General features: G+C 40.3%; 1 protein-coding gene across 1 annotated transcript; it reads right to left on the reverse strand.

The window, feature by feature from the left end:
- Positions 1-662: 662 nt before the first annotated feature.
- PLAC9 (placenta associated 9) lies at positions 663-13,230 on the reverse strand. The gene is made up of 4 exons (XM_054382568.1): positions 13,079-13,230; positions 2,312-2,412; positions 1,239-1,356; positions 663-792 (listed from the first exon to the last, which is right to left on the reverse strand). Exons 1-4 carry the CDS (start codon positions 13,134-13,136, stop codon positions 782-784), a joined length of 288 nt encoding a protein of 95 aa, XP_054238543.1. The 5' UTR covers positions 13,137-13,230; the 3' UTR covers positions 663-781.
- Between the last annotated feature and the right edge of the window lie 1,035 nt (positions 13,231-14,265).

Genomic DNA, 14,265 nt, shown 5'->3' on the forward strand with positions numbered 1-14,265 from the left:
GGTTGACAAGAGTTTGGGACTTGTGTGCTGGTGATGAGCAGTTGTCTGTACCTCATGTATGTAATTTGTAGTTATTGCTCAATGTTTTCATATGTTGTAATTTCTCTGGCTCTTGGAACACTATTTCTATTCTCTGCTAGCACAGATGGCTTTTTTCAGCTTGTCATTCTCAAAATAGAAACATGTAAAGAAAAAATACAGTACAAGGGGAAGAGGAGGTTTGGAGCGAGGTCTGTGAAAATAGACTGCATGTTAATCAAGACATCCAAATGACAAATTCTGACTAGTCCAAGTTCTGACTAGAACACACAGATAGGACTTCTCTTCCTGGTAATGGCAATAATCTGATGTATGTTCAAAGCCAGAGCAGTCTAAATCTAAGCATATCTTGGGAGGAAATTGCAGCTGACAGTATCTCCTCATAGATTTATACCGATATCAAGAGTTCAATGTTTTGCCAGGGAAGGAGTAAGATTTTCAGTCAAGGGAAGGTTGTTAGTTGTGCTTTAGTCCCAGATCCCACCCAATGTTGTAGTTATTACTGAGAATGCAGTATTTGAAATGCAGCTTTGGTAAAGTGGGGCTGCTGAAGATTTAAAGTATAAAGCTCTAAAACGGTATCTGAAAGCAAATACCTGTTTATTGTAAAGCACAGGAGGCAAGCTACAGCTGAGGATTTTTCATCCTTGCTCAAATTATGGAAACCCAAACTTAATAAATGAACAAAAGTGCAACCGTCTGACAACCAGTTACATCCAGCTGTCTTCTGTCTTTGCAGTGCTCAACTGGTATCTGTATAGAGAAGAGTCTGTGTAATTATTTTTTTGTTATAAGATCAAGTCCTAGCTGCAAATCTTGAGTTATTTGGCAGTTGTAGCAAGCACCATTTGAATAGCACTTACTGTAGATATGCTACAAATAATGCTGAATTTTATATTCTTTAGACCAAACATTCACAATTTAACAACCTTTCTGTGTAGCTCATCTATCTAACTCCTTGGCTGGGTTCTTGTTTGGTTGGTGCTTGGGTTATTTCCCCTTTTTCTTACACTCTTTCCTCCCCCTATCTCTTTTGAACCCCGTTGTCCAAAACTGGACCCAGGATTTCAGCTGAGCCCTTAGCTGTACTGAATTGAATGAAGGATTTACTCTGCCTCCTGGAGGGAGGACAGATGGCCTATTTGGTAATAGCACATGCAATAGTTGTTTTAACACAGGTCATCTCACTGGATACTTACCATCGGAAATGTCTATAAGTGGGGTTCCTGGAGCAATGGGGATGTGCGGTGTCTCACTGATGATGTTGAGGAGTGATTTGACTTCTGATTCTAGATGTTCCACTGTTTTTATTACCTTCTAATGGAAAAAAAGGAGACAAATGGAGACAGGGGGTAGTCAAAGTGTCAGGTGGAAGGAATTGTACCAAATGTGTTAGAAGAAGTGCAGATCTAATGTCCCATAATGCTAACAGTGCGTTAAATTTATATTGCGCACTGCAGGTTTCAGTATTTCTTGTGTTATGCTGGCCTCTAGTGGCTTGAAGTATTAAAGTCTTGTTTCTCAAGAGTTAGATTATAAGACGTCTGAATAAGGAATGACCCAGAATTTGACTTCTTGGAGGGAGTTTTGCATTAATTAGTTTTTAATTCTCTCACATTTCTGAGCCGTGATCATATCCAGGAAAAGAATCTACACAGAAGATGGGAGTAGTTGGAGTGGAAGAGGGCCAGACCTAGTATGAGAGAGAAGTGACATTGCCATTTGAGAACCAGCAGCATGCAGTTTGGCAGCTAGGAATACTTAGCACTGGACACATCTCCTGAGTACTTAAGACAACAAGAAAAACAAAACCAACCAAACAAACCCCACACAAACCAAAAAAGCAACTTGGCAGCTTTTGTAGAATCTCAGTCATAGAGTTCATTTAGTTCTTGGGTGTCTGCAGGAGTAAGCAGAAACTTCTCTGTCCTAGAGTCACCTGTAGAAGTCACATCTAGCCACGAGCAGATGTGAAACTTTACAGGTATCAGTTCTGAGATGGTGTTAAAGGCACAGTTATATACATCAGAAAGGGCTGATCTGTAACAGTGGTTTCAAACTGGTTAATCAGTTGTTTGGAATTCATCAACATGTTTCTGGTAATAATAGCTTTATGGATAGTTACAAACCATGACATCAGAAAAAAATAGTCACGCCTTGAACAGAATAAAATCAAGAAGAGACAATGTCTAGAAAATATCATTCTTTCTTTTCTTTGGTCAAAAGGGGCAGAAGTCTGGTAAGGTCCAGGAAGCAGTGTAATACCTCTTACCTCTTCAATAATGTCTAAGCGTCCATGGATTGTATCATGTTCGTTACACCAGCTTTCTCTTCCCAGACTTCCAGGTAACACACTGACAGGGTCTGCAACAGCTGGAAAACCAGCCACAGTTGGTTAGCAGTAGCTTTCTGATTCCTGAAGTATTTTGCATGCTAAACAGCATTGTTTATGAAAACAAATGTGGGAGTCTGAGGTAGAAATGAAACTCTGTCCCAGTAACTATAGCTATGCCTTCATGCTGTAAATGTCTCCTTGCCTGTATGCATTGTCATGGTTGGTTGGAACAAGATGTTTGCTCTTGCCAAGGATATGGTACTGTTTTGTGTGTGGGTGTTTTTCATACCTGTGTAGGGTAAGTTTATGTATAGATTGTAACCCTGTCTCTACAAGTATAAAACCTAAGAATTGGGAAGATCAGCCTTACATATCAGTTCCTCTTGGACTTTCTTCAGGTGTTGACACAGCAAAGCTTTAAAGAGTAGATAAGAAGGGAACCCATAAATGTGTGTGTAGCTGATGCCATTTGCTGACCAAGTCACTTGTATATGATGCTGTATGCGATGTCACTTACCTCTGTCAATTATCTATATTTACCTCTTGGTACTCAATGAGCTCTTGCTCTTTGAGTGTTTCATTCTGCTGGCTCTACCCCATGAAAGGTCAGTACCTCTGATGTCTATGCTTTAATGGAGATGGTTTCCTTTTCATAACTTTTATGCAACATTCAGTAACATTTAGATTTTAATATGTGTGCATAGAAATGTAGTGGAGTATTTGAAACCCTGCTAAGGTGCTAGCATATATTGCTGCATGCAAAATTAGGCCTTGTTCTTGTTTGAGGCCTCAATAATCCTCCATGAGGTGTCTCAATGAGAAAGCAGCAATATCTCATTCTGTAGTCATTTGATTGTAACAGAGATAAAGAAGAAACTGAGCTTGTGTTAAAATGAACAGTGAGAAACATAAGAAGATCAACTAGTTTCTTCTTCGATGCTGTTGTGCGAAGATAGTGGTTTGGAATTGCAGCAGTGCTTCCCTGCAGGTCTGTGCCAAGATTTCTGGAGTGTAGGGTATCCGATGATGGCAAACATGTCAACAAGGATTGTAACTATTGCAGTTTCATGGAATGAGAGATGTACTTTAAGTTGGAATGGTATCCTTTAAATTGGAGGGCAGTGGGTGGTGAGAAGGAGAGGATTAAGATGGGATTTGATGTATTTGGTGTTATTTTGAAATAGATTTGGCAGAGCTTAATAAAGAATTTTTGGTTTGTGAGAAGATTTTGATTTAGTTGTTGGTTTTTTTTTTTTGGTTTGTTTTGGCATTTGGTTGGTTTTTGTTGTTGTGTTGGTTGGTTGGTTTTGGTTTTGGTTGGGGGTTTTGGGTGTTGGTGTTTGGGGTTTTTGGGGTTTTCTTGGTACGTTCACCGGCAGGTGGTGCTGTTAGGAAAGAATCCTTTTAGAGAAGCCTGCTCAAATACGGCAGGTACTTAGGGGCTTTGCGCTTCCTCTTCTTTGCCTTTGTTATTGCTGGTGGTGTTTTGGCAATGTTGTTGCCAACGGTTGAAGTGAACCATGCTAATTCTCGATTTTTTTTTTCTTATTTACGTGGGTTTTTTCTATCTTGACTGGAACAATGTAGAGATGCTGAAATTCTGTGACAGAAATGGAAGTTACAAAGCAGGACCAGTCTTTGTCTATGAACCTTGGCTTTTCTAATAATGGCATTATAGCAAGGTAAGCTCCCTTGTGCTGTGAGAGATTAGTAACATTTTCACCTTTCTAATATTCTCAGCTGTAGCTCTCAGCATCATTCCTAATGGCCCAGTTCAACTATATGCTGAACTAGCACCTATTGTGTTGGAGAGCAGAGAACCAAGGGCAAGCGGAAAGCATGGTGATGAGATAACTGTGGATCTGTTGCTGACTGCTGGGAACATTCCCAGATATAACTACAACTGAGTTGTGAAGGGGCAGCAGAAATCATTAGGTAGATTAAAAACAAATGGAAGAATTTAAGAATCCCCCAAGAAGTTATTTTTCACTGTATTGACCCAGCTGTAGGTGTCTGGATCCCAAGGTTGGATGGAAAGTTTGGGTGAAGGCCAGAACCAGTGGTATGCAGTTGTTAAAGGAGCTTTTGGCTGGTCTTGAGTTACCTGCCCAGGCCTGTTTAGTTTTGTCCATTCACTAGAGATGGAAATGCAAGAGGGTTAGTGTTGGCTGCCTCAAGTTAGTGTTTGCCACTTCTCTTTCTTTAACCATGCATTTTATGTCATACTAGTCCATTAAAGAATACTGAGAGCTCTGCTGTAGGAGAAGCAGAAGTAGCTGTTGGTCCTGCCCAAATTGGATTCTGACCCAGTGATTCTCAGGCCTTTCCATACTGCTAATGCCACAATGGTCACTCCCATTTGCACTATGCAGCGAGTCCTTTCGCCTTTATCAACAAAGCTGAAATCCACCAAGTGACTTTTTAAAGCAGGAATTGTATAAAGCTTTACCCAAAATGCCACTTCAGTCGTTGCTTTAGCTTAGCCTTTCTGTGTGAAAGAGGATTATGTTCAGCCCAAACCTCAGTGCTGTGCAGACTTCTGCTCTAGGCAGGTGTACATAGATGAGGAGGTTAGATATGACAGATGACTTGGTCATTTGTTGAAAGCAGCCATGATAGATTTGTATAGCCAGCATAAGGGTTGCTGCATCTCACTGTGAAGTTAGCGAAACACTGCACACTTTCTGTACACATGCATGTCTAAAGAATTAGGTAAAGGGGTTGCTGTGAAATGCAGGATTCAGTAGTGCTTAGTTCCTTGGAGTGGTTGGTTTGTCTCTTCTGATATGAAAACAGACAGTGTTCTAGTGCTCAGAGCACATTCCTGCATTGCAAACTGTCATGGACTTACCAAAGGGGGAAGGATCTCTCATTCTGACAGGACTGTAAGATGTTATCCAGAGCTACAGGTCTAGTGCTGTGCCAATAAAAAATTCAGTAAATGTTGCAAGCCTAAGCATCTCAGGAAGCATCTAATAGCTCTTGCTAGTGGGTGAGAAGAGTTAGAAACATGGGCATGTTTAGTTCCCACACTTCACAGTGTGGAGGTGACCAAAGGCTGAACCCTTCTCAGCCAAGGGCCTGGGTGTCTCTGTCTGGTTAGTGACTCTCTCACTGCAACAAAGGTGCTCTTGCACTTGCCATTGCCCCATCACCACCATACGGGAACAGGGTACTTCAGATGGGCAGTTGCTGCTGCTGGTTGGGCAGCCAGTGCTTTGGTCTGTGTGACTTTCTTCTGTTTCTGAGGCTTAGCTGCTACAAATCCTGACTGTTATTTTGTTTTCCAACTTTAGCTCTTAGCCCACAGCCTTTATCTCTGGGATGGGCTGTTCACAGGACACATCCGGCTCTTGTAAATATGGCATGCATCTGGGTCACTATGGTCGCATGATTCAACTGAAGCAGTAATTTCCATGTGCTCAAACAGAATCACATGGTGCTTATGAGTACTGCCCTTCTCTGTATTGCAGTTGGTGAAAGAAAATGACAGAGTCTGCCTTTGGCACTAACCTTCAGCAGCATCTCGACCTCATCTAATAATAGCAGTCATCTTTCAAAGAGAGAAAAAATGGAAGGCTGCAGATCATGTCAGCAGAAGACTGATGGCCTTGAGGGTACTTCCACATACTTGCTCTCTTTTTGCTGAAGAAACATTGTCTATGTCAAAGCACATGTATAAATGCAGAAAACTTTGTCAGTAAATTCTGTTCTTTGGTGTGCAGCAGTAAAAACTTTGTGTGCTTTATAAGGTACGTATTGAAAATGTGTAGGTATTTGCGTTTTCTGACAGTTTAAGCAAGTGCATAGGAGGCATATTTCAATGCCCTAAATATTTAATTTGAAACTTAATTAATTACTTCAGGCAGATATATGTTGAAACATTTCAGTAGGGCAGAGAGAACATTACCTTTCAGCTAATTTCCTATCTGTAAGTTCACACCTGCTGTTTCCTGCAAGTGAGATGCTTAGTTCAATTCTTGAACTCCATTCTATTAATTATATTGGTGATTATTTTCCATTAAGAGTCAGAACTCTTGTTCAAGATGAGAAAATTGCCCTTGCTTTTTTATCTGTGATTAAGTCCTCTATGGTATATTGATGGTGCCCACAGAGATGGGTAGTTCTGGCTGCTCTGTGCTGTGATACAGTCACACAACAGTAGAGGGAGCAGGAAAATGGAGAAGCTCTGAGCTGCTAATGAGAATGCTTAGTAGAATAGGCTTAATGTTTGAAAGAAGTGGCATAATGAAGAGTAAAGATCTATGCATCACGGTCAGCCTGACTGTAGAGAACTTGACCTTATAGTAGTGGATAGAGCAATGAAGTAAGAAGTAAACCAACGTTAACAAACAGGTTAAAGAACAAAGACATCAGTTTTAGAGTACCTCTTGGTTAAGTTCCTCTACCTTCTTTTTATTTGATATATTCCCCCAAGCACCCAAGGTGTTGCTTCTACACAATCCTTGAAATCCACTGTCTATCCAGATCACAGAATCACAGAATGCTGTTAAAAAGTTAACTTTCATCATTCAAGTAGTTGCTAATGTTACACATCTGAACAAACCTGAACAACTGTCTTAATGGTCATTTGCTGCTGTTACTAAGACTAACAGAACTGAAGCATGCAATAACACAGACCTGGTAGGTTTTTATAAGTTTCTTTCCTACAGATGCATTAGTGGTCAAACTGAAGTCACAGGCTTGATGTAGAAATTACTGGGTTGGATTCTTGGTGTGTATATGGAGAAGGTTAAACTGAGTGAACATAATGTTCTTTATTGGTCTTAGAGTCTATAAAATTCCTTTTGTATCGTTCTATGATCAGTGTGGGTTTTGAAAGTTAACTGAGAAATCATGTAGTGCTCAGTAGGGAAGGAGGAAGGGTGAAACAAAGCAGGCCAGAAGCCAAATGGAAGACAAGTGAGATTGGAACAGGAACCAGATGGCAAATAAGGAAATCATGTGATAGAATAAGGGGAATAAAGGAGAACATGTATAACTCTTCAGGAAAGCATGCTGTGCTGTGTGTTTGCACTGACTTAGGTTTAGCAGTATCATTTCATTTCTGCATAAGGGGGCAGATAGCTTTTAACAAGAATATTTAAGGAGGTAACACTAGATTTATGGACATCCATGAACCTGAGTGTCAAGTCCACATGGTGAATCCTCTAACCAGTTTGGGAAGAATACAACACACCTCTGAAGAGATTTGCTGATCCTTGAATTATCCCTTGTCTCAATAGAAGTGCTGGATTCCACTTTAGCATATGCATATAACCAAAGTGATTGGTCAGGAAATTACATGGTTTGCATAAGTGGTTTGTGAAGTTAACTTGCAGCTGAATATAAGAAAGGTTCAATTGCTTTGAACCTGAATCAGTATTAATACTATTAGTATTAGAACTTCCAGACCTAAAACCATATTAAGCCAGAACTTTTAGTCATGTTTAGTTTTGGGAGCTGTTCTTAAAGGCATCAAACTTAATTTCCAGTCATGTCAGCCCTGAATTACATTGATAACCTTAGATATGAAATTATTGGATTAACTTTCCATACCACCACCAGATTGATTATCAGCAGTGTGGTTTTTAATGTGCAGATTGTTTTTAAGTTCTCATATGCTCAGGAACATATATTTAACTGGGCATTGGGCACCTTCCAGGCTGTGAATGATAAAACACTGCCAAATGCTTAGCTGTGATTTAGACACCTCTGAACCTCTTCCTAGGGTTTAAGAGCTTCTATTTGCTTAAACATAGGGGAATTCTTGCTTTAGTGATGACAATAAAGACTGCAGGAATTGTAATAAATATGTAAAATTTCTTAGCTCCTTATATGCTGTCATAGGTTACTATGCTTTACACTGGAGCACTTTACACAACAGCAAGAGTTTGCTTACATGTACATGGAAATTATACATATGTATGCACAGGTGTAGATATATATATGTACACACACCTTTGTTAGGCTCTATCTCTTATGGCAGAATGACTTTGCAAATTCCATACAGGGCAGATGTGGGAGATGGAAAGTAGGTGGTGTATGCTAGACTAGAATTGAGGGTGGAAAGCTCTTCGGGAATTTGAGGGGTGGGGAAGGATTGGTTCAGTTTGGGGTTTTCAAAATCATTTCAAGAAGGTACATGGAAAGTTTTTAATGTCTGATTTAGGGATTAATCAGTAATCCATGCATTCACTGTATACTTCAACTGCTGCCTGAATGCCAAGTCTTGGAAAGATTTTAAAGATGGAAGAAAATCCAAGGGATTCATCTTGTATCCAAGATTCATGAGCCTCTGATGCTAATGGAAACATGCTGAAATAAATTCCTTCTATAAAATTAATTATTTGTAGAATTAATTTTAGGAGATAAATAACCATATCAGAAAGTCAAATTCCAAACTTGCAGATCTGGTTCATACTGTTTTTCAAGGGTCCCCTTCTCCGGAGGCTTTCCAAACCCACCTGGATTCATTCCTGTGCGGACTACCATAAGTGATCCTGCTTTGGCAGGGGGGCTGGACCCAAGGATCTCTTGAGGTCCCTTCCAGCCTCTGATGTACTGTGATACTGTGATGTAGAATACCCTATTACGGATATTATTTCAGATCCTAGAGCAGTCAAGATTGAACTAATTTTATTTTTTTTTCCCAACAGAGAAGGACTAAAAGAGAAAATTTCAGGCATTGTGAGATGTATTGCGTTCGTGATGGTAGGTCAAGATGTCAGCCTACCAGTTCTCATTTCTTTAACTTGTCTGTCCCATCAACCTCCATGTGCAGTGCCATGTTGTGATGTGTTCTCATCCTATCACGCTTTACCTGTGCTTGTGAAAGAGAGAAAATCAGAAATGGAACCTGACAGAAATTTTCCTGATTAGGAGATGGCTGCCATGTAGTCCTGTGCAGAACTGCTTTGTTTGGAGGAAGTTTTTGCTATCGTGATCCATATCATTCTCCTTTCACAATGGAGCTTCAGCTGTTGCTTATCTAGCGGTGGAGCTTGAAAGGGAGTGTACAAGGCTGGCAGTGGGCACTTTTTTCCAGGCACAGCAAAATCTGGGGCTGCTGCCATGGGTCTCTGTCAGAAGCATCATTGCTACTTGAAAAACCACTTTTCTTCTTCTGCTGTGTTACCATATTTGTGACTGCAAGAAGCACTTCAGTTAGTATGTTTTCATTCAGTGGAAAGAGGATAATACTAAAATGTTCTTATGAAGGAGCTGTTGGCTTGGAATACGTTCCTATTATGCTGGTTTTCTGAACAAGCAGCCAGAGTATATCCTTGTGCATGCTGCTGAAATAGAAAATGACTGCAGGGAATTGGACTGATAAGACTCCTGAGCTATGTAATTTGCAGGTAGGTTACTCTAATTAATAGTGTGACTTCTAATGGGATACCCTGACGCTTTGGGCTGCAAACAAAAGTTTCCCTTTTTTATTTCTATGTAGATATGTAATTGTTTTAGAGCTAATAATAATAATAATAGGTTTATAGCTAGTAGCAGTATAGGGCATATTTATGTGTGGAGAAGGGAAAGAGGACTGTTTTAGTATATGTAAAGAATGTAAATTGTGGAATGAGTGAGCTTAAGGCTGGTTTGAGAAGGGATGTGGTGAGATACATGAGTATTTGATGATACCATCAATTTGAGGATGACCACTGGTATTTGGGGAAACAAAAAAAAAAAAGGGTTTTAAATTTTATGAGGACATGGCTTTTGGTCTGAGATATGGTTTTGGGAAGTGAGTGAGGTGAGTCTGTGACTTAGTAGTCAGCTCTGTTGTGTGGTTTGCGTATTAGTAAGTTGTGGTAGTAGAAATATGATAGTACAATGAAAAAATATCCCTGTAGCATTTTTTCCCTAATACTGGAATCTAAGAATTTGCTTGAAATATTTTTCTCTAGCAGACAGTTCATGTGTTCTGCAGCAACTCAGGAACACATGATAATAATGATATATCTATGTAGATATATAGGTGTAAGTACATAGAGGTATACATATACATGCATACTAGATTGCAGCGTTCACAGCCAAGACTTACAACTACTTCAACTAGAGCAGATGAGGTGTGTTTATAAATACAGCTGCATCCTGCAGATGAACAACAGGAGTCCTCTACTTCTAAACCTCTGATTTATTTTTTGAGTTTGGTATTAAACTTTGCTTTACAGATGGTGGTTATGAAGTCCAGAGAACTTAATAAAGTCCTTTAAATATAACAAAACACAGGGGTTTACAGCTATACAAAATCTGTTAAAAGACTCATTTCTGTACAGAACCCCTATCTTCAGGTGCTTCGTGGTGTTAAGAAACACATCTACACCTGGGTACATTTTGTTGTGACAAAGTTCTTTCTCCTTCCTTGTTGGAGCTTAGAGATGAGCGTTTGCAAAGACTACAGTCCTTGCTTTGGAGACAATAACACCAGTAGATTTCTGTGAGGACAGAAAATACCTATAATATGGAATATAGGTTAAACTACTGCTAGTTCCTTACTAGAGAAATATGAGTCCAAATTTGGTTTAAGATATGACATCTCTCATAGATTTAATGCAGTAGTGTAGCCTTCTGGAGGCAATACACTGTTCTGTGATAGTGCAAGTGGTCAGTTTGGGGCAAAATTAGGCTGTTCTGAAGGGATTTTTTTCTCTCCAGTTTCTAGGCAGGGGTGGTCTACCTTATAGATCTTCTTAGCTTTGATACTGTATATGGATATCACAGGCCTCAAAATATTCTGAGAAGTCATATTGTGTTAGCTGAAGAAAAATATTCTTACACTTGGTTTACTCAAATTAGTAGTTAAAAACAAAGGAAACCTCTACTGTTTAAAGCCAGATCTTGCTACAGGGTGAAGTACCGAGCAGCAGTTGCCTCTACTGGAAGCTGTCTGTTGTTGTTGTCTCCCTAGTACTACGCTCAGTATTTGGTTTGCTCAGATAAATGGAGTATACCAGTGGGGCCAGCCTGCTTTCCTGCTTGCCAGGTACTTGTTTACCTGAGAACTCCAGGTCACCTCTCTGCTACACATAAACATTCAGCACAGACTTAGAGATTTGCTCAGAGGTTATTGTAAGAATGGAAACATGTTGAAATGAGGCAGGTTTTGAATGCTCTAGCACCCCAAGCTACACTGTGCACATATCAGCAGCACCCCACAAACTAACCCAGCAATAACAGCAAAGAATAGGAACTGTAGCCATTAGGCAGGAGCACATGGTTTACATCCAGAAAGTTCCTTGCACCAGCCTCTCTGCCTGAGCTGTTCGAAGGCTGAGCTCTATGAATATGAGGTTTGTTCATATTCATGGCTGAATTAAAACATAAATTCTGCTTTGGCCAACTTGAACCATTTTTAAGAGGAAGATGTGGGAGTTGGGAGGGAGGATCTATAAGGAATTAAAAAGTTTGATTCCCTGACTCAAAAGTAGCAAAGGGAAAGTGCAGATTACTTTTTTAAAGCTTGTCAGCCAGCCAGAGTACTCCCCTGGCTGTAACAGACACAAAATTTCCCATCTTACATAAAGTACACCATTGAGACAGTGAAAATGATTCCCTGAGTAGCTAGCACCTGGTGTGATACTGAATACTAATCTCTGCTGCAGTTATTATTCAAATAGTGTTCCATTTAACTGGATTTTAACTGAGTTTGCTAATGATTTCAGCTTAAAACCATAATTTTGGTGGAATAAATGAAAACATTCTTCTAGCTTTTTTTTTTTTTCCCCCATGTGTGAAGCTTACAAAATTCACAAGATAATAGTGAGTACTTGTACTTCTGAAGTGAAAACAAGTTAGAGTGCCCTTGCCAGGGTATTCATATTTCAGTTCATCACTAATAAACATCCCAGCTGGGTGGGATGGAGTCAGGGCAATGAAGAGTGACTAGGACTTGGAGGCAGAAGAGACTAACAGCTTTTAAGTAACTGTTTTGGTTGTAATGGAAACTTACTACCCTGACATGAAATACAAACATTGTGTATTGCAAGAAGAGCAGGGGGAAAATAAAGCTGGGCCTCAGCTAGCAGGAAACACCTAATAAGAACAGACAAGGAAGCCAGGTTTGTGGCTACATGGGGACTGTTAAACCCTGGAACTAGCCGAAGTGAATAGCTTCAGTCACACTGTCAGCTACAGTGTGATTACAGTTATTCCAGTGCTAATCTGCTGTTAATGAAAGTATAATTCAGATATAAGCTTATGAGATGTTTTGTGTTTATACTTCATGCTCCCAAGGCGTTTGGAGGAGGTGTCCTCAAAAATCTCAGTAATAAGTAACCCAAAGCAGAAGAACAAAAAATGTGGTGCTGTTACCAGCAAATCTAAAAAGAAGGATTTGAATAAAGGAAAATCTTTCCCTGTTCAGCCAAAATGTTAATTATGGAAATGCAAGGCACTGGCTGCTGCCCTTGCATGTAGCTCTAAGTTTCTGAAAATACAGTGATAGTCTGTCCCGTGAAAAGTGAACATTCTCTACCAAAGCAGTATGCCTCTGGGATGGGTTTTAGCAGCACAAAAGATGGAGTTCTTCCTGTTAAAAACAGTATTCCCACAGAATTTCATCACATGCCTGTATGACCTTCATATAAGGCTCACAAAGTATGAAATTCTTTACCTCCTCCTCCTCCCACCTCATGCAAAGGCTTTGACCATGCTACGGTTAAGATACAGTTTCTGCTTTGCAAGCTTGGAATCACTTACCTAGAAGATCTTGCTCCCGTAGGACTAAAATAAAGGCCAGTGCCCAAAGGCAAAGCATGGTTTCAGCCTCTCCAAGTTGTGCTGTAGTCCTAGTGGAGAGCCCCACAGCCTCCCTCCCCAGTTCACATCAACTCCTCCGTCCAGCCGTTCGTGCTGAGGCTTAGCCAGAGTGAGGAGGAAATATGCCCAGGCTGAGCCAAGAATCTTGAGCTGTTCTTTTCTGCTTCCCTCCTTTAAAAAAACACCCTTCCAGCTCCACGCAAAGTCCAGTTACCCAGGCAAGCTGGCAGTGGTCCAAGCTCCCCAAAGTTTTTGTTTTTTTATCCTTCTATTTATTTACACAGGCTACAACTGGAATGTGCTGAAGAACTTTGGATTCTGTAAATAGAGCAAGAAAGGAAAAGAGAAAGGAGGAAGAAGGGATGCTGGATGTTTCTTCCCATCTAGGATTTCATCCAGGGTAGGGAAAGCAGGAACACTGGAAAACATAGTAACTTTAGATCTTCTGAGCTTACAGGGTTTTTTCCATTGTCATTTTGAAGCCTGCAGAAACATCTTTTAGGGCAATATGAAGTGTGATAGTATTGTGGGAGGTGGCAACCATCTGTGATGCTTTGTGTGGATGGGATTGTAGGAGCTCCCGAGGAGCCACCTGAGCTCTTTTCAGTTTAGCAGGTTTTAGAAACAGGTTAGACTTGAGAACATCATGTGCAAAAATGGTGCTGTCGATGGTATTCTCACAATGTGTGTGATTCTTAGCAGGATCTTAATGACATGTTAATTATTTGTCCTGAGAGTTCATTGCTGCTGAATGGGTAAGTGTCAGACTTTGACCCCACTGGGCTGGTGTTTAAAGACTTCAGGGAACTCCTTCCTGGTATTGCTCCTCATGTTCAAGTTACCTTTTTTCCAAACTGTTGCAAGGAAGAGATGTCAAAGGCCATTAAGGTGTCCTACTTAATCCTAAAGGCTATTGTCCATCATAAACTGTGTTAAAAACCAGAATCACAGAATAATAGGAGTTGGAAGGATCTCTGTGGATCATCTAGTCCAACTCCTGCTAAGTAGGTTCACCTAGATCGAGTTGCACAGGATCGCCTCCAGGCAAGTTTTGAAATTCTCCAGAGGACAGTCTTCAGCATCTCTGGGCAGCCTGTTCCAGTGCTCCATGACCATCAAAGTAAAGA

This window comes from Indicator indicator, chromosome 7 (assembly GCF_027791375.1).
Source record: "Indicator indicator isolate 239-I01 chromosome 7, UM_Iind_1.1, whole genome shotgun sequence".
NCBI classification, from domain to species: Eukaryota; Metazoa; Chordata; class Aves; order Piciformes; family Indicatoridae; genus Indicator; species Indicator indicator.